This window comes from Dermacentor silvarum, chromosome 11, assembly GCF_013339745.2.
Source record: "Dermacentor silvarum isolate Dsil-2018 chromosome 11, BIME_Dsil_1.4, whole genome shotgun sequence".
NCBI lineage: Eukaryota > Metazoa > Arthropoda > Arachnida > Ixodida > Ixodidae > Dermacentor > Dermacentor silvarum.
Genome location: NC_051164.1, coordinates 72,401,393 through 72,429,165, shown reverse-complemented (window position 1 = coordinate 72,429,165; position 27,773 = coordinate 72,401,393). Strand labels below are relative to the sequence as shown.

At 47.8% G+C, this 27,773-nt stretch overlaps 1 protein-coding gene across 2 annotated transcripts; it reads left to right on the top strand.

Moving 5' to 3' along the window:
* On the top strand, positions 1 to 27,773 carry LOC119433000 (uncharacterized). 2 transcript variants are annotated; one of them, XM_049659209.1, is made up of 6 exons: positions 1 to 274; positions 1,097 to 1,262; positions 6,127 to 6,349; positions 9,353 to 9,662; positions 10,202 to 10,481; positions 27,671 to 27,773. In XM_049659209.1, exons 1-5 carry the CDS (start codon positions 107 to 109, stop codon positions 10,475 to 10,477), a joined length of 1,143 nt encoding a protein of 380 aa, XP_049515166.1. In that variant the 5' UTR covers positions 1 to 106; the 3' UTR covers positions 10,478 to 10,481; positions 27,671 to 27,773. The 2 variants fall into 2 exon arrangements, with proteins under 2 accessions (XP_049515166.1, XP_049515165.1); XM_049659208.1 differs by lacking the exon at positions 27,671 to 27,773 and adding an exon at positions 16,136 to 16,802.

The window sequence follows — 27,773 nt, the reverse complement described above, 5'->3', positions numbered from 1 at the left end:
CCCCGCGAGGCTCGAGCCCACCTTCAGAGAAGAAGAAAACGCCACGCGGAGTGGCCGCGTTCTGCCTCCCTCGAACGTCTGGAAGAGCCCAGCCCCGGGTCACGCCATGGAGGAGAGCATCTTCGCAGCCAACTTCTTCGTGGTGGAGAACGTCCTCGACCACTTGGAGACCGAGGAGCTGTTCACGTGCGCCGAGGTGAACCGGCTGTGGCAGGCGGTTGCCCTGTTCCTGCTACGCAGGAAGCTGGTCTCCGTCTCCGTCTGCTGCACGCCGGTGAGCCGCTTCACTTTCATTGCATTGCGACAGCAATTATACGGACACTCTATAGGCGAATTTCTGCCATCGCTGTCGTCGTCTTCACCGTGAGATTCCGTATAAAGTCCTAGGGCGATAACACCGTCGCCGCGCGCCTATACGCTATATGTGCGAGTGAATGGGTGCGAGGGGAGCCGACGATCGCGCCTCAATCTCGCCAGCGCGAAAGGGACGAAGTCGGGCAGGAAGTGCGCCGTCTTTCGCCGCACGCGAGGCACCCAACGTTGCGAGGCACCGGGGGGAGGGGAGACTAGACGCTCGCGCCACCCTCTCTTTGTCGTCGTTCTAAACGCTTGCGCGCCTAGTTTCCTTCCGCTCTCCTGGCGTGGCGTTCCCGACGCGCGCGTCTAGTTTCCTCCGGCTCCCCGAGGTGGCGGTAGTCTTTCACGCGAATGTATGCCGCCGATCAACGCTGTCGATAATTTTTTCTTTAATGTATGTGCGCGTGTCCGTCGGCATGACCGCCGTCACCGCTCGAGAGAAATAAAATTAGCTCGCACCTTTGATTTAAATTCTGTGTCCCGTCTATGTCGTGTGCTAAACTGTTTCGCTGGTAATCCACTTTCACAGCAGAGGAGTGGCGCGTGTTTTTCTTGCGCTTTTGTTCGTCTGTTTGTTTGTCATAGCGTCTTGTGCTCAGTTTTTGGCGTCAGAGCCTAGCATCTGTAAACACACACCTGAATGTCATGTTATATTGTGAAACTGGAATTTGAGCACTAGCAGAACGTGTGCTAGTTCGCAAAAACGGTAAACAGTGCAAATGTGAGCACGCCTTCGCAGGACTCGGAGCGGGCTACCCTCGCCTCAGCGCTGGGAAGCTCGCACGTGTGCGTCGACATCTTCTGCTCCAAGTTCTCGCGCTTCCGAAACATCGCGCGCATGGCCGGACTGCGACCATCCCTGGTGTTCCTGTCCCATCACGTCGACCTCAGTGAGGACAAGCGAGGTACGCCACTTTATGGCGCCGCGGGAGTGCTGGAACTGGGACAGCTCCGGAGCTTGCCACGGGACGTGTCGTGTTTAAATAACGTGGCACGCTAACTGGCCGTTAGGATGATTGCTACTTTGCCTGTGAGCGAAGGAACTACTCAAACATGAAATGTACGATCAATGCGCTCTGTTATTTAGAACCTACGGAGATAAAACGGATAAAACTGAAAAATCGTGGGCGTAACCATGAGACAAGAAGACGGCTGTGTTCATCGGAAAGCTAGTTAGTGCAGCTAGTATTTCATTTAGATCAAGACCAGGCTATTTGGGGAAGCCTATTAGGGCAACATAAGGCAGTCTTGTAGGACGCAAGGTTAGGTGGCGCCATGAGATCGGGAAACGTGCAACTATAGAACGGAGTCTGTGTTACGTAAGACAGGGGTATAGTTGAAGAAAGCTAGAGAGGGCTTCACCCTGCAGTGGAGACAAATCAACTCATTTTGGGGATTAAGGCACTGACGCAGAACAATGACGGCTGGCTCGACGACAGGGATGACAACGGCACGACAGCTCGCAAGCTGTGGTGGCTGGGTGGGAACCCCCACACCACAGCCACTACGCTGACCAGCGGAAGAAATCCGCTGGTCAGCGGATTTCTTCCGCTGCGAGCATGTGCCATCATGCAACCGTGCAGTCGATCAAGTTTATACCAGATTGCGTACGACTTCTTGTTGGCCTGTTTGGTACAGTATATCATATTGGTAGAAATGGCACAAAGCAAGAGAACTAATCAGAGTGCGCGAGCCGAGCCGCTCGTACCATTTTGAGACGCGATTACTGTCGCGCGAGAGCTTTGTGGCGTTTGAAGGTGTAAAATAGAGCACTGCACGCTCCGATTTTTTCAGCCCGGGCCCATTTTTACGTTGGGCTGCCCGCCCGAGCCCGACCAAAAGTTTTATTGTGAGACCCGGGCCCGGCCCGGGCCCGAAAATAATCTACGTTACCCGCCCGGCCCGGCCCGCCACCCCTTTACCTTAGGCCCGAGCCCGGCTCGAAACCGGGCCGAATCCGGCCCGAGACCGAAAAAAAAACATATTTTTCGGAGTCGAGGATAACTCCATGCACGTTACATGCACACCACCAGAGAGTCCGAGCCCGGCCCGGGCCCGCGTCAAAAAACCCGAGCCCGGCCCAGGCCCGGGTCAAAAAGCACATGCCTTGCCTGAGCCCGGCCCGAGACCGTGTAAAAACTAGCCTACCCGGCCCGGCCCGGCCCGTGGGCCGGGCCGGGCCCGGGCTTTCGGGTAAGCCCGAGCCCGTGCAGTGCTCTAGTGTAGATGGGTGGGATCAGTGGTGGCGCTGTCGGTGTTTATAGGTAGCAGTGGAGCGCTCCCCTATCGAAACGCCCCTCACAGTGGCGGGGCAGGTTCGGCGTCGAAGCCTGGTGAGCATCTCCTGTCCGGTCATGCTGCCCGACCACCACAGCTTGGCTCAACTCTTTCCCTACCATGGGGAAAATAGGTGTTTTTTGTATGTTACGGCAGATGTTTTTTTCTGAAGGAACTACTGCACTCAATATTTAATGCAACACACAAACAGAAAGCAAAATGAGCGCACTTTTCACGCATAAGGTTTATTAACGAGATGTATGTCATAAAAAAAATGTCACAGTTTCGCCCTAAGGGCGAAGCAATGAATGCGATAGCAACACAGCAATGTCATACGAAGTAAGGTGAGCGGCTTTGGTAGCAATATGAATTGTAGTAAACATGAGCTGATTAAGTAAGCAGGTGTGCTGCGGCGTAAGTAGACCGACATGAAGAGAGACTCGATGACCACGAGAAGGCGCGTGTGAAACGGTGGTGTTGATGACAAGCGCTGCCCGTGGGCAGCGTGTGCGAAGGGGCACATCTGTAGCGCTGCACTGCCGATCCGGGCAGCATTGCATGTGTAGCGTGCGTTGGAAAATGTGGCCCGACTATTACTAACTGTGGTGTGAGCGCGCACAAACAAACATGAATAGATCACACTGAATGACTGCAGACAACGACTGTCAAAACGCTGGCAGCAAGCGCATATACGCCGCAGTGGCCGAAGGTACGTGCGGTCTATCGCTTCAACGGAAACTGAGCGGCGAATGCACAGCGCATAAAGGTCAGAGCCGTGTGGAGATAAGAGACGGTGCGAGCGAGCGACGAGCGCGGTTGTTGGCAGAGTAGAAATGCGCCCCCCCCCCCCCCCCCCGCTCCCTCCGGCGCTCGCTTCCCGCTTCCTAGCTTGCGCGTGGAAGATTGAGTGCGTTCGCTCTCCGTGACAGCGTGCGTCCCCGCACGCTTCCGCTCGGGCATACGGCGCGCGGCTAAGATTTTATCTATACGGAACCTCACGGCGACGGCGACGCCGACGGCAGAAATCCGGTGGAAGTGTCCATATAATTGCTATCGCAATAAAAGATACACATTGTAAAATCAAGATTGTCCGAGAAATTTGAACAAAGTTTGTAAAGACAGGCTTCTGTCTACTAAGAAAAAAAAATGTACCGAAAATTATGAGATATACAAAATGTATTGCCGTCTATTAGGCACTGTCTTCGAAAAGTCTAAAATTTTCATTGTACAGGTATTCTGCTACAAAAATTTAACTGCAAGCACTACAGTTGGGCGTGCCGGGCTGCGGCCGCCGATGTTCCGGGCTGGTTTGCGTCGTCGTGGCTTTCAGACACAAAGTCCGACGAAAAGTCAGCGTCCTCTGACTCGCTGCTATTCGATGTATCGATAAGATCAACCGTATAGAGACAGCAGAATCGCGATATCTGCGATCTCCCGAAGCAGGCGCGCCGTTCCGGAGCCGGGCATTCTTGCGTTCTGCTTTACACCGTTAAGGTCGCGAAACATTGGAGCGCGTTTGAAAATCACCGCCTGGCGGGAAAAAAGCGAACTGCTTAAAAAACAGAAATATAGTTTCGCCTCTTTCACGTCCGATGGCGCAGAGTGTCCATGATCGGTGTGGAAGGTCTCTAAAGCGGCTTTTCAAACCATCGATAGAGGGCTAACGATGCCCAATGGGCGCGGTACGGAAAGAGTTAAGGTACGTCCACACTAGCGACAAAAGCGCGCGCGGCACAAAAGCGTTGCGATGGTCACACTGACCCGCGTTTTGCGAGATGCGGCAGTCACATGACACCACCTGACGTCCCGTTTCGCCTCGTTCCCTTCCGAGACTTCTCGTGAAAGCGCGCGCTCCGTTCTCCGTTGCAGTTGCTTTGTTGTTTCGGCGTTTCACTGGGAGTCGCTCAAACTCAGGGTAGTCATATCTGGATGACGTATTCGTGACTGTGAACATTATAATCTTAGCGTGTTCTTTGCTTGTGCGACTGGCGCGACGCCGACGTGCCAGAAAGCGGACAGCGGTATGGGAAGGCTTAACGAAAACGGCCTCATTGACTGGACTATGGCCTCTGCGATTTTACGGCGTGCGCGTCACTGTTCGATCTCAGAGCCCATACATTATAATTCTTTGCTTGTGCGACAGGTGGCGCCACATCTGCGCGGCTCGCTTCTGATTGGTGCTCGTTTTGCGGCTGCCGCAAAAAATGGGTCTCCTACCCATTCGAGCGTTTGCCGCGCGTTGCTGCCGCTTTTCGTGAATCTTGCCGCGCGCGACAGCATCGCTCACCGCGCGCGGCGTGTCGCGCGCGTTTTGTCGCTAGTGTGGACGTACCTTTAAACTCGCACGCGGCGTGGGACCGGCTTGCTCTTAAATTCAATGGTTGGAGGAGGGTCGGGCCTGCGTGGAGTAAACGAGAGGTGCACATTACTTTCGCAAGTAATCCAAATACATGATCAACCAATTATCAGAACTTCGCTGAAAATTTTAAATATTACTTTGCGGCTCAAATTGGCGATTTGCGGATTGTAGCCTGTGAGTTGGCAAGGCTTATCCAATTGGAACGAATTCTCAGGATGACATCCCTTTCGAGATATTCATTCCCATAGCGGGTGACGAAATACATTGGCGTTCCATTTACTTTTGTGCTTTAATGCATAAAACGGTGCTTGTAAGTCGAACAACAGCGCAACAGTGCATAAAAACCGGTGCGATACTTGGAATTGTTCCACCTCAATATGCCTTCTAATTTCACCATAGAGAATTTGTAAATTGCAATATGTGCCATAATGTGATTAGCGATAATTTTGTTAGTCGATTACGCATCTTCATTTTTCGTGGAACTAATGTCCGCCTCTTGAGTAACCCAGTTCAAGGATTAAAATTATGCGATCGGTAATTAGCGATTTTTAAACCCTTTGTATAGTCTAATGAAAAGCACCGCGTACTTTTTATTGTATTTTTAGTGTCTTCATTTGTTCTCTGCCGTCCGCATAAGTTATTCCCTTAAATAGACAATCATCTTCGATGGTTTTTACAACTTTTCTATCGCGGCAGCGCCTGCCAAGGAGTGATTACTATGATGAACAATTTGCTGACGCCTAATTGACGCCTTGTAACCCGGGTATAGATACCATTCACAGTTATTGTAAAACACTTTCGGATATCGGCGGGAAAATGGCTCGAATCCGCAATCGACTGATTTTCGTTTGAATTGTACCCCATCGGAACAAGCAAATAATCGGGAAAGGTGGGGCACAGGCGTGGTAATTAACCAAAATAAAATTCCATCGAGTGCATTTCACAAGCGGCCGATCCACGTGTAGGGAATTCTCGGCCGTCTTTTCCGTCTCGCAGTATTCAGCTGCGCACATGTATTTCACATTGAGACGAGTAGCTCTTCGTATGAAAGTTTTATCAGTCGAGGAACAACTCGAAGCGTTAAGTTTCCATGACTCGTGAACATTTGAAAACGAACTGCTGTTCCCGCACAGCGGTGGAGCGCCTGCGCGAGTTCCTGCCCCCGGGCTCCGTCATCGTGTATTTCAAGTTGGAGCTCGTCGGAACCGTGAACGGCACCGATGACGTCATGCACGAGGGCATCTTCGGCGAGTTCTTGTTCCACGCCGAGGAAGACGGGTCCGCGGAGGGGCAGAGGACGGCTTCCGAAGAGGCCGATGACCTGCTGCGGCAACCATCAGATGGCGCCATCCCCGGGTGGGTATTTAATTAATTAAATTGCGGGGTTTTACGTGCCAAAACCATGATCTGATTATGAGGCACGCCGTAGTGGGGGATACCGGAAATTCGGACCACCTGGGGTTCTTTAACGTGCACCTAAATCTAAGTACACGGGTGTTTTCGCATTTCGCCCCCATTGAAATGCGGCCGCCGTGGCCGGGATTCCATCCCGCGACCTCGTGCTCAGCAGCCCAACACCATAGCCGCTGAGCAACCACGGCGGGTAAGTATGGAATTAACCGATAAGGTTTACCGATACAGGTTAGGGTGACTATTTGTCACGGCCCCGTTTCAAAGGGGATGCCAATTATCGCTATGCTCTCTATAGCCACCGAAATAACTGCGCCTGATGTCTCTCAAATACTCACAGCCCAGTGGACGATGCTACTGTAGGAGCGAACTATGAGTACCGTATTTACTCGATTCTAACCAGCACTTTTTTTTCCTCCAGAAAGATGGCGTGCGCGTTAAAATGGCGTATGGAACGAAAACTGCTATTGTGGCCAGCTATCGTCGTTGGCATTCGAAACTCCCGTAATCCACTCCACGCGTATGCTGCAGCCGTGGGGGCGGCGGTAAGCTGCCATCGTTGGCAAGGCGTTTCAGAAATGCGGTATTTAAAATGCCATGGAGGGAACCAAACATGAGAAGGTACGGGATGTTGACAAGGAGGCCTCCGACAGCGACTATGACCGATCCCTTGGCCGCTGTGGCTGTGTCGCAATAAAACTTCTTTTATCAAATTATAAACAAATTCTTACTTTCTCTTCTACAATAAACAATCTGTTCAGTTAGGGAAAGGTAAAGACAAAGGTCAAGTCGAGGTTAAAATCTGCCTATTAGGTCACTGTGCACGTTATAGTCAAGGGCACGTTAGAATCAAGTGCTGGTTAGAACCGAGAAAATGCGGCAAGACCCGTCGGTCGCCTGAAGCGATCACAAGGTCTGCCTAATGTGTCAGGGGGCGCTTCATATCTCAGTCCTTATACGGACCTTTGGCATCACTTAGCCAAAGAAAACTTGGCATTCCTGATACCATTGCCGGGCATTTGATTTATCTATGAATCTGCTCAGAGACTAACGGATAAAATCACGGTGGAATTAGTTACTCGACAGTATGTAGATAAGTTTGTCGAAAGGACGCGAAAAAAAAAAAAACCTTGCGCTGTATTGACTAATAATGTCGTTTGTTCGTAATGGAGAATACAGGAACCAAAGGAAGTAGAATGAGGTTTACAACGACAATGGGGCTCATTCGCGAGCTATACTTGAATTACGTGTTTACTAAGAATTAAATCCAACAAGACTTTCTTCCAATCCTAGCAACATCGGTGTGTGTGACGGAATGTCTCACGCCGTGAAATTGCGCGCATTTCTGCTTGTCATCAGTAGTACCTGCGGCAACGCGGCTATTGATCTTAGCGAGAATTTCAAGGAGCATATGAGAACTTGCGTGGCGTGCCTCCATACAGATTCATTTGTACTTCATAAGATTCATAAGATTCATAATTCATAAGATTCAGATTCATAAGATTCATTCATTGACATAAGTCTTGCAGACTTATGTCCGGATAGGATCCACGCTCGCACTACATGTAAGGCGAGTGCCGGCGCACGATTCGTGAACTTGAGCAGCCAGAAGTGATCGAACACGCTACATCCCGGCGACCACGTATTCGATGAATTACTAAGCCCACCGGCCTGTGCTTCTCTGGAAACGTTTAAATAATGGCCGATGTTAGTAGTTCCTTATGATCGCCGTCCGCTGATGTAATTATGACTTTATTTTCCATTAGGTCAGTAAAAAGAAAACAAGAGGCCGGCATCGGGAGGCAGTAACAAATATATATATATATATATATATATATATATATATATATATATATATATATCAAGGAGGACATGTCCTCCTTGACAAAATGTTCAAGGAGGACATATAGCCACTCATTGGCGCACTATATATATATATATATATATATATATATATATATATATATATATATATATATATACAGGCTGTTTCAGTGGTGAACACTTTCAGAAATTTTTAAAGGTTGCCTGTGGCAGATAGCATAATTCTAGTTCATGAGCTGGTCTACTCGAAGAGGCGGACATTACTTGACCAAGAAATTGAAATTCATATTTGAATAATTAACAGAAATTCACTAATTAAGTTTTTAACCAATTACCTGATGGCCCATATTGCAATGTACAAATTGTAGCCGTGGAGTTCGCAAGATGGATCCACTTAGAATTAATTCTCAGGATGACACCAGTTTCGAGATATTAATTCCCGAACTTTGTGGAGAAATGCGTTGGCGTTCCAGTTAGGTTCCTAACAAAACGTCGCTTTTTGCATTGAAGCACAAAATTAACTGGAACGCCAATGCATTTCTCCGCAAAGTTCGGGAATTAATATCTCGAAGCTGGTGTAATCCTGAGAATTAATTCTAAGTGGATTCGTCTTGCGAACTCCACGGCTACAATTTGTAAATTGCAATATGGGCCATCAGGTAATTGGTTAAAAACTTAATTAGTGAATTTCTGTTAATTATTCGCGAGTATGCATTTCAATTTCTTGGGCAAGTAATGTCCGCCTCTTCGAGTAGACCAGCTCATGAACTAGAATTATGCTATCTGCCACAGGCAACCTTTAAGAATTTCTGAAAGTGTTCACCACTGAACACTTTCAGAAAAAAAAAAAAATATATATATATATATATATATATATATATATATAGTGCGCCAATGAGTGGCTATATGATATTCCTCCTTGAACAGAAGCTGCATTTGTACGGCAAAGTGGATAACACGTCTGGATTGAGCCACATCAACAGGTTGCGCCTGAAAGAACAAGCCCTCTTTGAAAGACTTCAAGGCGACTTGGACGTTAGCTTTACAAGAAACTAGTAAGAGATCATACAAAAGCACTAGTAAGTACGTTGGCCAAATGCTCAAATGGCTTCACGACTGTTGCAGGCCGTCGACCTCGACGTCTGGCTCGAACCACGAGTGCTGGCGACCCCGTGTCCAAGACACGCAGTCTGCGCCGCAGCTGGGCCTCGATGCAGCCCCGCCTGGCCCGTCCACCGCAGTGGGTGCCCCGCTGCCCTCGTGGCCTCACCGTCCGCGTCTAGCGGCGGCGGTGGGCGGCGAACGAGGCGCGTTGTTTCGCAACGTGCTCCCGGGCGTGCTCGTGTTCCAGGCGCTTCACGTGACCGCGGCCAACCTCGAGGGCAACGCGGTGACCTCGTACTTCATGGAGGAGGCCACCGGAAGGACCGTGCAGGTATCGCGGATAGGGACGAATGGTGTGCGCTTCAAGAAGTGGTTCCGTTGAAAATTCATCCGCCCGAAGAGGAGGTGTCTTAGATGGTCAACAACAATGAGCAAGTGAAAGTCACGCCCCCAACGCTCCAAGAGCCAAGATCGCCTGTAGTGGGTACGATGAAGAGAGCTGACAGCACTAATGGGGTTAGCTAAACTGGAAAGGAGTAAGACAGGGACTTCACTCATATTTCCTGCTGGCTAACATTACCGGCTAGCTCGCTAACATGACACAACTCGTGAACTGTGGAAAATGTGACGAGCTGAGGGCGATATTTTCCTTTCATTTCGCTCCTATACCTCAGCCAAGCAGCCTTTGTTAAGGGTGTTAATGAGGTAAGGGTGCTTGTCTAGAAACAAACTGATTTGCAGAGTGTCAAAATGTTTAGTGTGACCGCCTCACCTCAAGCAGAGGGGCACCTTAAACCCTCGTCCCGGATCATAGTTTTTGCGAGCTGCGATGAAAACATCCGCTCATTTCGGTTGTATACCTTCTGGCAGGTGACGTCGGCGGCTGTCTTCAGCATCATGCAGAGCAGCCAGCTGGAGCCGTTCATGCGCCGGTTGAGCGAGCAGTTCGGCTCGACCAATGACACGATCGCCGTGGCGTTCCCGCGAAATCAGGACGAGGCGCTCGGCGAATTGGAGGCGTTCGAGCGCTACTTCCCCTCGGTGCCAGCGCTGGCCAATCAAGCGACAGAGTTCAACGTGGACGGCCAGTACGCGCCCATGAGCAGGCTCAAGATGATACTGCTGCTCATCAAGCTGCTCGACTGAGGCGGTAAGCGATATATACTTGCTGACATCTCGGTAGTCACACTCTAAAAATGGTGACGTAAGTTTGCTCATTTTCACTGTTTCTTCACGGTTATACCACGCTTCTTATTGCAAACAACGGCAAGAGCCTCGCGGACTTGATTTGATAACTGTTTTCACAGTGCCCCAATATGACGATCCTATCACAATCTGCAGGTGCACAATGTACGTTCCTTAAACATGCCGTAACATGACTTCTTGCGCCGCAGTTAACGTATTGCAGGCTCCTGGAAATTTCACTCACATTTACATTATTCTAGGCCTTACGTTAGTACTTTTTCGGGGAAACTACCGTTTTTATGGGATGCTATTTGCCATTATTTGCTCGAAAGAGCGCCGCTTATCTATAGCAGGAATCCGCGTTAATTGTGCAAATTTTACACGCATGAGTGACACAGCGTGCGCAATCAGCAAATACACGCACTTATACGCACGCCATTACATTTTCTACACCACTTTGTCCACGTATAGATAGATGTGCTATTGTTGCTGTAGAAAAGCCCACATTTCTCTTATACATAGCTCAAGCCGTATATATATATATATATATATATATATATATATATATATATATATATATATATATATATAGTTCAAAAAATAGAAGCACGTAGGAACAACATAACACTTTACTGACGTTTCGGCCGGGGTCCGGCCTTCATCAAGAGTGCGTGTACAAGCATACAGAGCTCAATTTATACCTTTTTGCCGTAAGGGTGAAAAGAGACAAGAAAAAAATACAAAGTGAAAAAATAAATAAATACAAAGTAAAAAAGAATACAACGAACACGTAAATTGAAAACTGCGCGTGCACAGAGTGGAATGATTAAAAAAAGTGAATACAACAAGGCTGTGAAAACAAGCTCCTAAATCGTGAGTAGCCCATGACCACAGGTGTGCACAGATTTCGTGTCGTGATGGATGTCAACACGTGCAATGACTCATGTCAAAATCATCAAAACGATGGGCATGTACAATGGTGCTATACAGGGGTACAAAGTTGGGCGTGTATGGAGTGGGATTATTGAAAGCGTATTAACAAAGAGCATGCGGGTATCACTGACAGGATGTAGTGGCGTTGTGAATGTCCACACATCTGATGGCTCATGTGAAGGTATATCAGAAACGACGGGCATGTACAGGGGTACAAAGTTGGGCGTGCATGGAGTGGGATTTGAAAACGTATCAACAAAAAGCATGCGGGCGTGACTGACGGGATTTAGTGGCGTCGTGAGTGTTGACACATCTGATGGCTCATGTCAAGGTACATCAAAAGCGACAGGCATGTACAGTGGTGCCATAAAGGAGTACAAAGCTGCGTTTACATACAGTGGCATTGTGAAAAACATATTAACAAAAGGGATGCGAGTGATCGCTGCTGCCAGGTTAGTATTTGACCACAAAGACGGTCATACACCCTCCCTGGCTTAAGGTATGTCACCACCTTTGAAAAGGCACTTTTTAAGAAAAATATACGTTTTCTCTTTATTAGATTTCGAGAATTCCCAAACATTAAAAAATGTTCTGCAGAAAGAATTATGTTATCTTATTTAGTTCAAAAGTTATAGCCAAGTTACTAACAGCTGGCGAACGGTTCTGAAACCGAAACGAATGTGGTGTGGTAACAGAAACTGATAACTCAGCGAAAATCAACGGCGTATATTGAGATTTTTCTGTTATGTTTTAGATTGATACGTAAAATATTATTCAAAGACAATTTGTAAGGCTTCCTTTTTTTAAATATTGCCCAAATTTCCGTAACGGGGATGCCTGACGCTACAAGCGTTAAAAGTGCGTCTCTGTTGTTCACGTTGCGCGCGCTTTATGCTGCCGCTGTGAATGCTACCGGGATCGTCGTTTTTATAGCTATTATTTTTAGTAGCAACAGTAATAACATAGGCTGAACGTTTTTATAGGAGGGCATGGCCAAGTTCAAGGTAAAAAGGCGATTGAAACAAAAGCTTCAATCAAAACTTTCGAAAAAATAGAAAACATTCGAACAAAGATTGAAACGAAAGTGAAGCCGGTTTATGCTAACCTTTGTACGGATTTAAAGAAGTGCCTGCACGGAAAATCCCAAAATGTAACGAGAGTTTCAACGGTATGATATGGCAACGGGTGCCAAAGACGTCCGCGTGAGCCTGCCCTTTATTATGTGGCCTGCCCATCCTCCTTTTTGGTTTATATGATGCTGTGTGCCACTTCAAAGATAGCAACAGAAGTACAGCAGATATTTTGAGGCAAGCAGGCATTGAACCTGGCCATCACACGCTCGTAGCATGCTGCACCAGTGACCAGTACCGTGTAAAGAAGGCCCAGCGTCAATCAACGGGTGAGGCAAAATATCTCCGCAAGAAAATGTGGGCTGCAACAAAAGCCAAACCAGAGCTCGTGGCAGCAAATAAGGGCCCTAGCTATGAACCTAGTGGATTTTAACTTATTAGGGCGTGATGATCTTGTTTGTGCAAGGATTGGAAAACTTTAATCTTGTTTTTCTCAAAACTTGATTTCTTGCACTTTCCTGTTGCGCAAACAGTTGTAACTTCAAAATCAATGAATAGTTTTCAACGAAACTTTGCACGCTCGTTCCTTTGTTACTAGACTGTGCAATGAACTAGGATTAATGAACACGAATGATAAGTTTTGATGTTCTCAAGTTTTATTCCAAGCAATGCAGACAAAAATGACACATTTTTTTGTTTTCTTTTGTATTTTTACTGTATCTTGATTTCCAATCATCGGATGACAAAGATCCTAGTTCGTTGCACAGTCTGGTTAGTTGGCTACCTCTGTGCCAAAAATTTTACGATTCCTGCACTCCATTCGCTAGTTATGAATGTTCACGTAACAGCCAAGTTTGGGCAATGTTTTGTCAATAACAAATGCCAGTATAATTTTTTTCACTCTTTCTTGCTTTTGAATATCATTTAAAATGGTCCTTTATAAGGTCAATGTGAAATAAAAATTTAATGGCCAAAACTAAATCTTTTTTTGAAAAAGGTGGTAACATACCTTAAAGCACTCCTGCACTGTGACCTCCACTAACCTCCGAGTTGAACGAACTGCGATCTATTGAATTCTTTGCACACGTGGTATTCTTTGTGTTTGTAGGCAGGCGTATTTTATACAAATTCTATGAGTGTGTGAAAAAAATGAAATAAAATATAAAATAAATGAAAGATTTAATGACAAGCTTAAGTAATAAACAGCAATATAATTTCGAATTAATGCTGCGGAAATAAGCATATCCCCACATAAGCGTGCCATATAATATGTGTTATAGAACCGTCACGCAATGCATGTTCATATGTATAACTACACACACACACACACACACACACACACACACACACACACACACACACACACACACACACACACACACACACACACACACACACACACACACACACACACACACACACACACACACACACACACACACACACACACACACACACACACACACACACACACACACACACACACACACACACACACACACACACACACACACACACACACACACACACACACACACACACACACACACACACACACACACACACACACACACACACACACACACACACACACACACACACACACACACACACACACACACACACACACACACACACACACACACACACACACACACACACACACACACACACACACACACACACACACACACACACACACACACACACACATATATATATATATATATATATATATATCATTCAAAGGACAGGAGAACGGAGTAAAAAAAGAGAAAAAAAGAGAAAAAACAATAACACGACTTTACTGACGTTTCAGCCGCACAGTCAAATGTCAAAGAAGAATGACCGCCGGAAATGCAGGCGCGCACCTTTTTTACCTCAAAGAAACCAAAAGTGATAGGGATAAAAGTATATGTGCAATGATAAGGGGCTACGAACTTGCAAGGTGTAAAAACGCGGATAAAACACTAAACGGGTAAAAAATAAAGTTTGCCAGCACTTTCATTGATTCCACAAGTAACCGTTTTAAATTTATGAATCAGATAGGATTCTCGAAGCTCTCTTTCGTGGTGGGAATGAAAACCAGATTGAAGGATTGTTGCGGTGATTTTATCAAATCAGTGGCCTGGAATGAGCACGTGTTTTGATAGTGGAAGATGAGGGAGAGTAGCTGCGTGGCACTTGTGGTTGTTAAAGCGATACCGGAACGGCGTTTCAGTTTGTCCAACGTACTGCAATTTGCAAACAGAACATTCGAGCAAATAGATACAGTTGTTAGTGTCACACGTAAAATTACCTTTAATTTTCATTTGGAAATCGGAGGCAGTGCTTTTGGCAATACATGATGTTGTCATGTGTGCACAAACTTTGCACCGTGTTTTCTTGCAAGGTTGGCAACCCGCAGTCTCAGGAATCCTTGTTTTAGATGACGTTAAGATGTCATGCAGATTACTGGACCGTCTGAAGACTACCCGGGGGGGGGGGGGGGGGGGGGGGGCTCTGGAAAAATAACCTTAAGGTGATCACTCTGTGCTAGTATGTTAAAATGTTTTTTAAGGATTGACGAGACATTTGGAACCGATGCTGAGTGGGTTAGAACGAGGGCACTTTGTGTCTGAATGGGCGATTGTTTTTTTGCACGGAACAAATCCTTCCGATTTAGCGCATCGGCCCTTTTAACGGCATCATCCACAATATGACATGGGTATTCCTGCTGAACTAAAGCTTTGCGAAGTTGTTCACAGTTTTCATAGAAGTCCGACTGTTCCGAGCAAAGTTTTTTTAAACGGAGCGCCTGACTATATGGTACACTGGTTTTCCAGTGTTTTACGTGATAACTTTTAAAGTGAAGATAACGATGCCTGTCCGTTGGTTTTCTGTAAAGTTTAGTGGTTAGCTTGTTGTTAGATAGGGAAACTGTAACGTCCAGAAAGTTAATCGTAGAACGAGAGTATTCATGCGAAAAAGAAATGGATGTGTGGGTGGTATTGAAATCGGCTATAAACGATAACAGTTCATTTTCACCATGAGGCCAGATCAGAAAAATGTCATCTATAAACCGCTTATATTAAAGAGGTTTTAGTTTGCGCTTGCCAAGAAAGTCATTCTCCAGAACAGACATAAAAATGCTAGCATAATTAGGTCCAATGCGAGTGCCCATTGATGTGCCGCTTATTTGAAGGTAGTGCGAACCATCAAATTCAAAATTATTGAGCTGTAAAATTAATTTAAATAATGTAGACAGTGGGTCACTACCAATGGTTTTCTGATCATCAGACGATCTGTCATAGGCATGCCTGAATGCCGGCTCCGGTTACTCTTTACTTCACTGATATATATATATATATATATATATATATATATATATATATATATGCTGCGAACCAAAGCGTTATTTTGCTGGGATAGGCAGTCAACTCCTGTTGACGTACGGAACGGGACATGATGCTCGGGATGAGCTCTGAAGATATTTTTAATAAATAAAATTGGAGATTCAAAAGCATTATCGCTAACTTTTCATGACGAATAAAATTCTTGTTTGGAGGGGTCTATAGTGCCCCACTGGTTCTCCCTGTTCTCACTCAAAATTTTATTAATGGTCGTTTTTCTCCAGGTATCGCAAGTGAGACGGAGCTTGGTCACCAGGCCCTACGCCGCCCGCCGACCGCACCCTCTGAACTGAATTGTATATAATACGTAATACTATAGATATTACCATAAAGAGCGCCTTATTTGCGCAACTCACGGGCGATGTTCGATCGATTGCTTGCCTATTTAACCAATTCGCAGATACATTATATACCTAATCATGTTGCATGAACTTTGCATAAACGTTGGTAAACAGTTGTACGCGGTTTTAGTAGCTATAACATTCTTTGCAAGTACGGGTAAGTTGAACCAGTTAATGCGACGACCATGGAAGTGTTACTGAGTTTACGTTAATCCTATCATGCTCGTGGTCATTAAGCCCTTCTAATAGACGTCTGTTTCCTGCAGTTGACAAGGTCTGTGTCAGCTGCGAGTATGATCGCGTAAACAGACATGGCCATGTCCGTGGAAACGTTTACGAGTTGACGTAAAGCCTATTAAGCTTGCGCTATAATGATACTGTCTGTTAAACGCCCATTTCAAACAGCCGACACGGTCTGCGCGCTGTGCGTACGTGCGGAAGACATTGCACTCACTCGCTCTTATTCCTGTCGTGTTTGCGAACTGTTTCGGAGCGAGCCTATGCAAGTTACTGTGGCGGAATTAGTGTTTGTTAGCTGTGCCTTCTGTTGTCCTCTGGTGGAATAAAGTTGCTGAAGTTGCCAAGTGCACCTACGGTATGTTCCTGTAGAATCGACTCATCCCACGCAGGCATGAGGCATGAATAGAATTATTGGTGTAGGTGGTCTTGTTCCGCGTGAGTAGAAAACGCGAGGAAACCTGGCTTGCGTACGGCAAACCACATCCTCATTGCGCGTGCGATGCTTTATCTATAGAGCTACATGGCGACGTCTGTTCACGACCACATGCTTTAGTATTTATGTGCGCAATATCTGACCCTGGGAGTGTTAGCCAGCGCCACTTGTCACTATGGCGGCGGTTATATTTTTTAACCCCAGGCGTGGCATAGTATAACTGAAATTTAGGAGTATAGGCAGCTGGCCAATAAGAACTGCCAGCGTCTTTGCACAATCTCGAGAGAGCCTGTAAAGGGATTTGTGCAACTCTCGCAGTGTCGAGCCGGGTTACATTCAATAGAGCGCTATCTGAAAACACGTGGTCACCACACCCTATAACCTGTGGCAACTGGCACCCATTTATCGGGTGCGTCGGAACAGGGCAGAATTTGAGTTTAAGCATTTCTTTTTCTTTCTTTCTTCGCTCCTTGTGCTCGTGCAAGCCTGACTGATCTCACTTTCGCGTTCGTTTATTGATTTCTAAAGTTCCCGGAGTTTCTTAAATTTATAGCACCATAAAAAAGTTTATTAGTGGCAGAAAACGACTACCTTAATAAATTTTAATGTGGTCTTTTATATTTTGCATTTGAAGTTATTTTAACTCAACATTCGGTAGAGATTTCTTCCCAATTCTGCCATTCTTCCTGCAAGCTTTATTTTAGTTCTAAAATTAGAAGTTTAGTGGGCAAGAGCTGTTGGTGTAAAAGGAAAAGAAAGCTGTGTGTTTAGGAACCTTCTCTACAGGACATTGTCGTAGAGTTGACTGCGGTGTCCTGATTAGTTCAAGAGGACTTTGTTAAATTCTTAAACCATTATGCTATTTTACTATTCCTAAGATCTTCTAGAAATTTCTCATTAGTGTTTTTTATAAGTCACTGATTATCTTTTCAAACCCATCCAATTCTTGGCCAATCCCTCATAGTGAGTACGAGTCAATATTTAGATTTAAGCAAAGAACCATTATGTTCGCGAGAAACTGCGCTGTGTTGCTATCTCAGTAAATGAGTCGATACTGTGAGAAGTGTCTGAAATCTGCTTATTCTTTCTTTCCTGCGCCTGCGTTCGGTGACTCATTAGATGTGTATCGTATTTTACATGTTGTATAACGATGCACAAGTCTGTTCTAACTATAGGTACGTAATGATAGACTATCGTTATAGGAAGTCGTGGGAATGAGAAGAAATTGAATATTTCCGCGGCACATAGGCAGCCCGGAACTTCGGCTTTCATATCTGCGGTAGTGAATGCGAACACACTGTGTTGCATGGCTTTACTATGTGCGGCTACATACTGGCGCAACATTCGACGCTTTCGTGAAACCCCCGCCAGGTGAACGTTTTATGTCGAGTGTACACGCAATTTTTACGATGCGACCCGCAGTCCTGTAGTCGCAACAGGGGTCGATTCTATCATAGCGAAAGCAATGTTTGTTGGAAGCACGAACTTGTGTTCGCATGGCAAACTCGTTCTTATGGTAACGACAGGCAGCTTTATTGTTCCCATAAGTCTTACAACACAATTTTAAAGCGAAGCCTTCTTTGCCCTGCTTTGCGGCTGCTGGCGTATGCTGTCTTGCCGACTGCGCAACTTGCGTCGTTGGGTTATGTGCCATTGGCCAGCTGCCCGAATAGGCATCTTGGGTTACCGGGCCCGTACAATGTGACATGGGGCACTTGATATGTGAACATTCTTGGCCAGTCTCCCAGAACGCGCCTCTCGGTAGGTACCCGAATGGACTAGCGGAACAAGAGTCAAAAAGCGACGCCGACAACAACAAAAATTGAAGCAGCAAGTCGCAGAGAAGCGAAGTTGCAAGTTGAAAGCAGTCGAGTTTGGTGAAATAAGTGAACAGAATGGGAGCAGAGCGTACACGCATTCAGCGAGGAGCGTTCAACTAACTACACAGAAGTGAAGAAGCTGGCAAACGAAGCAGCTGATGTTTGGAGAAAGAAAGCCCGGGGAAACTGTCTGAGAAAGTCGTTTTCGCGAGACTCGAACACCGTACGGAAGAACATGGCGTACACTCCACCTCCGTGTGTGGCTTCCGGAAAGGAGTGTCGGCACGATACGTCTTTCCCTTACTGAGAGATGACAGTGCTTAGCCGACCCCCGGACAGCGTCAGCAACTTACTACTGCGCGCCTTTTACGCCGACGATATCTCCCTCTGGGCACCTAAGGGCTCGTATGGCGAGAGAGAAGACACACTACATACGGCCATCAACCACATCGAAACGTCCCCACAAGCAACGGGCATGAGATGTGCCCCATGAGAGTGCCTTCATATCCGACCACCGAGAGCCAGAAAACACGGAGCACCCCCGATCCAGCTCACGATCGTGGGTGAACTGATCGAGCGAGCCTCGACGGCACGCTTACTCGGCATGCACGTCCAAGAGAACAACAGCATCGGAGCAGCCATCGAGAAACTCAACCGCAGAATCAAGAGCATCACGGCCCTCATAGCCCGAATAGCGCGAAGCAAGGTCGGCATCACCGACGACGAGACACTAAGGACTAGTGCAAGCCCTGGTCGTCAGCCGTATCACATTCGCGCTACCGTATCAGACCATGCACGCACAGAAAGGCGACCGAGCGCATTGACAGACTCGTAAGGATCCATTAGAAGGCGGCTTTACAACTACCCAACGGCACGAGCACATGCAAACTGGTATCCCTCGAAGTCCACAACACCTTCGAGGGACTGGCCAACGCCACGTGCACAGCGCAGAGAGAACGCCTCAACGCGACGCAATAAGGAAGAAAGCTCTTCGAAAGACTGAGCTACCTACTCTCATCCCGGTGCAGCGGAGAGGAAACACGGCTGCTCCCCAACCGAATTCGGGCAAGCATCGTTGTCGACCCCGTCCACAAGAACGTGCACCCCCCACACAATCGAGCGAGGATAGCAGTGCACGTTCACAAGCTGAACTGTCACTACTCCAACCACCCAGACACGTACTACACGGACGCCAGCCCGTATCTCTCGTCGAGACGCGACCCAAGATATCCATTGGCAGTCGTCAACCAAAAAACACCGCATATCCACGGGGTGAATGATGATGAGTGGGCGAAGCTCCGGAGGGAATCATCGGTAAACCGTGAATCTTCCGTGTAATTCGCCCAGTCTCGCCGCACTAAATCGAACGATTGACTTCCACCAATGACACGCGCCATATGTGACGACATTCCTATTTTATAACAGCGCCCTTCATTATAATTGCACCATCTCCCGCTTAAGGGGACGCTAGCACAAACGCGTTAGAAACGTGCAGTACTCTCTAGTAAGGGGGAGAGGCCACAGCGTCTTACGCAGCCGTTTACACATGCCGGAACGTGCACCGCGTTTGCCGACGCCATCACATGACTGCTGAGAGAGTATAACCCCCGTATTCATAAACGCTCCTCGACTTGAACTTGACTTGCCACCGCCTTCAACACGTTTCGATCGCGCTGCCCAAGGCGGTGGCAAGTCAAGTTCAAGTCGAGGAGCGTTTATGAATACGGGGGTACGGCGGAGAGGCCACAGCGTCTTACACCAGCTTCTTACACGGGCCGTAACGCGCTAGCACAAACGCGTTAGAAACGCGCAGTCTTTCGTTAATGTTGGGTATTGTCATCGTGGTGCGTGTGTCCATGTGCGCTTCGTGGCGTAGTGGTTAGCGCAGCGCGTTCGGAAGCGATGGGTCCCTGGTTCGATTCCGCGCTACGGACACAACTTTCGGAATTTTTTTTTCATAAAAGTAGACGTGGCTACCTACTACGACGACGACGACTACTACTACTACTACTACTACATACTACAGAGGAGGGACAGACCCACACCCTAAGGAGCTTCGCCCCTAAAAAGACTGGTGGTCCACGTCTTTGTCCGAACCCCATCAAGCGCAACGGCGCAAGCCGCGCGGCGATCGCCGTCGCGCCTAGAGACGCAGAGAACAAGCAACGATCCGCACGCGTCCTCGCGGACTCGCAAGCGGCCTGTCGACTATACCTCAACGGAGCACTCCCCGCGCAAGCCACCAGAATCCTAGGCCCCTCACTCGAGAAGCTCCAATGGATCATCTGGTGCCCCGGGCACGCCGGCCTGCGGGGTAATGAGGAGGCGGACTGCGCAGCCAGAGGTCTCATTAACCAGGCGGCAGACAACACCGCCTCCCAGCCGCTAACAGACTGCATCACGGCCCAGATGCAAGCCACCACGAGCAAGCCACCACGAGCAGACAAATACTGGAAGACACACGTCTAACGTGAAAGCGATACGCTCCCCGTCATACAAGTCTCAACAGCCAGGGAGTGGCGCCGCCTGCAGACTACTCTCATCTATCCCGCTTACACGCCATCTTCCCAGAAAGATACGTGACCAGGACTTGGTGGTGGTGTAAAGAACACACCGCGACACTCGCGCACATAACACAACAATGCACCGAGAATTTATTATATGCGTCATAATATAGCAAGCAAAGCAAAGCAAAGCAAAGCAAAGCAAAGCAAAGCATAGCAAAGCATAGCAAAGCATAGCAAAGCAAAGCAAAGCAAAGCAAAGCAACCTCTCTTCGCCCTCATTAGCCTAAGTATACTGCACGTAGTATCAGTAACCGGCGTTCTGGTATGCGAAGTGACACACTAATCATGATTTACCGTATGTATGTACCACCGATTCTAGAATTTGGCTGTGTTTTGTTTTCTGGAAGTGCAAAATAAAAAGAAGACCACTTGTTCTTTTAGAGAGAGATGTTCGAACATGTGTAGGTCTTCCTAAATTCGTTGCTAACTATGTTCTACCAGGAAGCGCGCCTACCTCCTGTTCACACGAGATTCCACATGCTTACGATTCAAACCTACTGAAGAAGTTGTGAATCTCCTCTACGACGTACACAGTATGTACTTATTTGTGAACCAAATTCTTTTTTGAGAACACGTGGCCATGGTTGCATACTCCACAGGTTGTCTTTGTGCAGGCACAATTAGAACCTTTAAATGTTCGCATTAGGGAAAGCATTCCGTTTTATAGGCCCACGTTGTCATTCAAAATTGAATTTGCGGACATTTTCCCCCAATAATGCTAAATTGCTGTCCCCAACAATTTTGAATGCCCTTTTGCGAGACTATTTGGCCCATTTCCCAATAGCGACTGATGCTTCTTCGTGTGAAGAGAAGGCAGGCATAGAAATCTATTCATCTCTCGAATGGTCTTTTTCGCTACGCCTACCAGATTATAGATAAATTTTTCAGGCCGGACTCCTAGCAACAGTTCTTGCTTTGCGAAGGTTACCCTTTTCATGCTGCAAGAGTTGTCATGGTCACATATTCTCTTTCTGTATGCAGCGCGCTTAACGCGTCTACAAATTCGACAGCATTGAACACCTTTTATGTATTCTCTGCCCCATTAAAGTTTAGCTGATATAGTATGGGTACCAGGCCACCGAGACATTCTTCTTAATGAAAGAGGTGATCATCTTGCACGAGCTTCTGTAAATGGTCCGGTGATATCTGTGCTGCAGGCAACTGCGCTTATCCCTGCAGCTGTATATGGGTAGTTTTCTTTGACCGAATATAGAAAAAAGCCTGTCATTGAAAAAATGTACGAACTTTATGCATATAATTTATTCTTGGAACCGTGAATGGTGCCCTTAGCGACAATTGGAAGTACGTACTATTTAACAGGTTAGGTTGCCGTATTCCGCCACATAATTTTTACTCGCATAGATGTGGTCTGGCGCTTGCCCCCTTAAGCTACCTATGCAATGAACCGGAATCGATCGATCACATTTTGCTGTCGTGTCGGTGGTTTTCCACTCAACAAAAACGATGTTTGGAAATTCCGCTGCGTAATCTAGGACTGGCCTTTATGCAGTACTGTTCTACTATCACTTGGAGCAACGGCATTAGGACACAACCACATGAACGTTTGCCGAGCCATCTATATTTACCTCTGTGACACAAAAATATTACCTTATTGATATTTCCGATTTTTCATGATTGAGCTATTTCTCCTTCAATAAATTTTTCAATTTAGAAAACTCAAATAGCAAAAGCACACTCACTGTAATAATATTATAATTATCATATTATCAAAAGATTAATTTACTCATTCTTTACGTCTACCCTTTACTTTAGCTATATTTAATATTAAGATCGTGTTACTATTCCTGTCTATTCAAGGCTGCCTACCTTATTATAGACACTATTTTATTTCATGTACTATCGATTTCTTTCCAATCTTCGATTAGTCATTTTCCTTTTTTTATAACATTACCACCCGGTTCATGGCCTAGCTCCCACAGTGGGTTTGTGCAATTAAATGAGGTATCATCATCATCATCATCATCATCATCATCATCCTCCTCCTCCTCCTCCTCGTCATCGTCATCAGCAACTCAGGGCAAGGGCCCGCAATCGGTTAGTCACCCAAGGTGTTCTAATTGTCGTCAACCAATCGACGACGGGTAAGCGACAGAGACTGGCCGTTTCGAGGCGGCTTTCCGGGAAAGCTCCGCGATGTTTACGACCAACTGGGACCCGAAGACAATCGAGAATCAGGAGCCGTCGCCCTCATGTCTCCTGAGGGTCAAACAGGACATCGCGGAGATCAAGGCCGACCCGCTGCCTGGAATCTACGTCTCCCCCGAGGAGAACGACCTGACCAAGTTCCACGCCATCGTGGTGGGGCCGTCGGGCACGCCCTACGAGGGCGGCTTCTTCCAGTTCTTCATGAAGTGTCCCGCCAACTACCCGATGCAGCCACCCCTCGTGCGCCTGATGACCACGGACGCTGGCCGGGTGCAATTCAACCCGAACCTCTATAGTTGCGGAAAGGTAGGTCTCGTCCTGACCCGAGCTTGTATCTGCAAATGCATCGTCAACCTGTCAGGGAACACATCCCCGAAAGAGCAGTTGGACGCGATCACAATGCCCGTCAGACGTGTGTGCGTTGGCGACAGTTGACCACATAGAGACGCTCCTGGCTAAGCGTCGCAGGGTGTTTGCAGACAGTCGTCGAGGCCAAGTCACTTTGCGCGTGCTGAACTGGCTTTCTTGAGTCCACGGCCGCGATAATACTGTTGCACTTGCTCAGTAATAAAAAAAAGTCGCAGTTTCGCCCGAATGGAGAAGCATCGATTGCGATAGCAAATTAGTAGACAGCTATACGAATTAAGGATAGCAGTTTTATCGGCCGTGTAAAACTTCTAAACACAGGCATACTAACTAAATTAACAAGCATGGTGTTACGCGCGCACAAGCAAACATGAACACATCCACTCGATGACCGCGGAAACTCGCTGTCAGAACGCTGGAGTGAGGAAGGGCGGCAGCAGCCCCGAGAGAATTGACCTTCGGGCTGCCTCTCGCATCAACGCGAACTAATCTGTGAGAACAGAGTACACTAGGCGGACTCTGGGCCCGTCGCAGATGGCTTTCAAGATAGCGCGGCCTGGGGGGAGGGGGAGCGCCTTTTACGCAGCAGCCGCCGGAGTAGAACGCGCCCCCCCTTCCCCTCCCTCAGGAGCCGTGCGCGCGACGGAAGACGCTTTCTCCCCGCTTTCTTACCTCACATGCGCGAGATTGAGCCGCCTTCGCCGGCTCACCCTCGCACGTTTTCACTCGCATATGCAGCATATGGTGCGATGTGACTATTTTATCGGCCTTGGACTTTATGCGAAACCTCACGGCAACGCCGACGGCGATGACAGAAATGCGCCGGGAGTGTCTATATAATTGCTATCGCAATAACGTAGCAGCGCCCTCAATCATGTTATTAAAGAACGCAGCACGCGTGCCCGTCGCAAAGTCGAATGTCTGCATCCGCATATTAGCGCCTGCCTATCTCTTATCATTTAGGATTGGGGAGGATTCTCGATCTTCACGATGATGGTGCTAATGTACGCTGGACGTCGTGGCCGATCGCTTCTTTTGCTTTGGCGACATGCATGCTGACCACGGTGTAAGAAGATAGGTGTTCCGACGGCGCGCCCGCGCTGGGGCGAGAGAGCGGCCACTTCGTGTGACCGGAAGTGAGCGCCGCCGCTAGGGGCAGCACGTGTTCAGGAGGCCTTGGAGAAGCGGCGCAATAGGGGATAATTTACGACCTCCGTCAGCATTTAAACACCCATACCCAAAGATATCCAATTTTCGTTATTTAGACGCCAAATCCTGAGCAGGTAGAAAGTTTCATGCCACTTACAGTCAAAATACCGTCATTTCGAACACGAGAGAGACGCGTCGTCTGCTCGAGCAGACGGCGCGCTGCGCTTACCGCTGCTCGCCGCGTCGGAGTCAATCGGAATGTCGGCAGAAATATAAAGGGACGTTCCTCTAACCAAGTAGAGTCGTTTTAAGCAAGCGAACAACATATATTCATCGAAATAAAGCACTTCTGCCGCGCGTGCCCATAAAAGCGCCAGCAAAGCGAGCGAAAAAGTGGCCCCCAGAACATGTGCTGCCCCTTGCGGCAGCGGCGTGCGTAGAGTCACACTAATGGCACGTACACACTAGCGGCAAAACTAAAGGGGCTTTAGGCAAAACGCGCGCGGCGCGCCGCCGGCGGCAAAACGCAGCAGCGGCAGGGCGGCCACACCAACCGGCGGCGCGCCGCTGCGGCAATCACGTGACAGACTAGACTCTCTCCCCCCTTCTCGAACTATCCGTTTGCTCGGTCCGGGAGGCGTATTTACAATTGCTAGTAGGTACAGCGTTTGACCGCTGGCGCCACGCTGCGCCGCTCGCGCGTACCATGTTTGTAGCCGCCGCCGTTGGAACGGAGAAGGCGTTGACGGAGAAAACGCTGGGCTGGTGGTGACTAGCCTGCTGTTGGGATCGGTGGTATTATAAACGAATCACTGTTTTGATGATCCAAATATAATCTCACTATCAGGGAGGGAGCAGTCTACATGACTGGAGCAGTATTTTTTTATTTGGGGTGTTGCTACGCTGCGCTCCGCAACACCCCAACGACCGCCGCTTCGCGTCGGCGCCCGGTACCACGGCTGCCGCCGTGGCACCGGGGTTCAAACGACCACGCTGGCAAACAGAGAGGATAAAAAGAAAAAGAAAAACGTGATATTAAGAAATAAAAATGCTAGCCCGGGCGGGATTCGAACCAGCGAACGCATGATCCCACAGCGAGCGCCATAGCAACTCAGCCATACAGCCACGCTCCGAAGGGTTGCATTCATGCGAACCATACGATTGCGTTCGAGCGCCCTCGGCGAAAGAAACCACCTAGAAACGCGGTACGCGCGAGCGGCGCAGCGTGGCGCCAGCGGTCAAACGCTGTACCTACTAGCAAATGTAGTGTTGCGTCCGGGAGCTGACGCGTGCAGTCACGAGTTTCAAAACAGCGGAAAACAAGCGGTCGGGCGGGTCCGCATGTCACCAGTTTCCCGCGCGCACGTCAAGGAAGCGGGCCGCTCTCATTGGTCTCCTTCATCCGCGGCACGCGGCAAGCCGCAAAAAATCGGTCCAGGAGCGATCCCTGCCGCGGCAAGAAAAACCTGTTTCGCGGCTGCTTTCGCGGCGCGCGTTTTGCCGCTAGTGTGTACGTGGCATAAGTGGCCGCGCCTCGCGCCGCCGTCGGATCCCTTTCCTTTTTACACCGTGATGCTGACTTCGTTCTCTAAAAAACACGACTGAGAGTGCTGCTATTCAGATGCTGAAGAGCGGAGTGACGTCATATTTTTCATACTTCGTGCCATTTGTTTTTCCGTGACCGGAATAAAAGTATGTTGTTATACATGACGTAATAATAATAAGAAAACTTCATTGGCTGTTTCTGAGTACGCTCTCTAATTTTCCGTATATGACTGACGCCCCAGAATGTATATGAAAAAAAAATTGCATAATAAGTGTAACCAGTTAGTCAGTTTTGAAGTCATTATTTAGCCGAGTAGCTTGGAATTACGACGAGCAATATACCGTTCGCCTTACTCATTTAACGTGTAGCAGTCTATATGTATTGTTTCTATCTTAAGTGAAACACTCGGTATAAAGGTACTTACAAATTCGAATGGATTTATTGAGGTCCTGTAAGTACACAAATAGCTGTACACTGCTTGCCTTGATGCATGCTCAGCAATCAGTTCTGTTCACACGTCTAATGGGCGCAGGAGCTTTTGAATAGACAGCACGTGCGATAATAGAAGGACGTTTACAGTTAGCCATATTGCCATCTATGCGTTATCATATTTCCGTATGATATCACGTTGCGCGAGGCGCGCTCGTGATATTAAGAGTTTTCCTGCATCTGGGATGTTTATGCCAAATATAGAAAGATGCGCCCGTCCTATTAGGGTACCAATTCCCTATAGCATGTTCTCGAACTAGGGTGAATACCTCAAGGTAAATCGTAATGTACGATGATATCTCTATAGATAGGATGCATTACAATAGCAGCAAAACTAATTTGGTCACCGCGGACCGTGTTAATGTTACCGTTTTGAGGTCACAAATTCAACCAATAAACAGTTTCGCTCTAAATTCGTTGCTGGCTTGCCTGCTTACCTACCTGTCCACCTGCTTGCCAGCTTCCCGTCACTACCACGGGACAGCGTATACTACGTGCAGTTAGATGCACACATGCTATGTACAACGACGCTGTCTTTCTTTACCGCACGTTTATTTCACCTGGCCTTACTTCCATAGCGAAGGACAACCAAAAGGACACGATGCCGGCTAACTTTCTTGATTTTAATTCTTTGTCTCGCAGGTCTGCCTCAGCATCCTCGGCACTTGGCCAGGACCCGCCTGGAGCCCGGCCCAGAGCGTAAGCAGCGTGATGATCTCCATCCAATCACTGCTGAACGAGGAAC

Bases quoted from the DNA above. Each gene is read 5' to 3' on its own strand.
- LOC119433000 (XM_049659209.1), top strand. From the start codon at position 107: ATGGAGGAGAGCATCTTCGCAGCCAACTTCTTCGTGGTGGAGAACGTC. The intron at 275-1,096 runs GTGAGCCGCTTC...ACGCCTTCGCAG, and splicing joins TCTCCGTCTGCTGCACGCCG to GACTCGGAGCGGGCTACCCT. The intron at 6,350-9,352 runs GTGGGTATTTAA...CGACTGTTGCAG, and splicing joins TCAGATGGCGCCATCCCCGG to GCCGTCGACCTCGACGTCTG.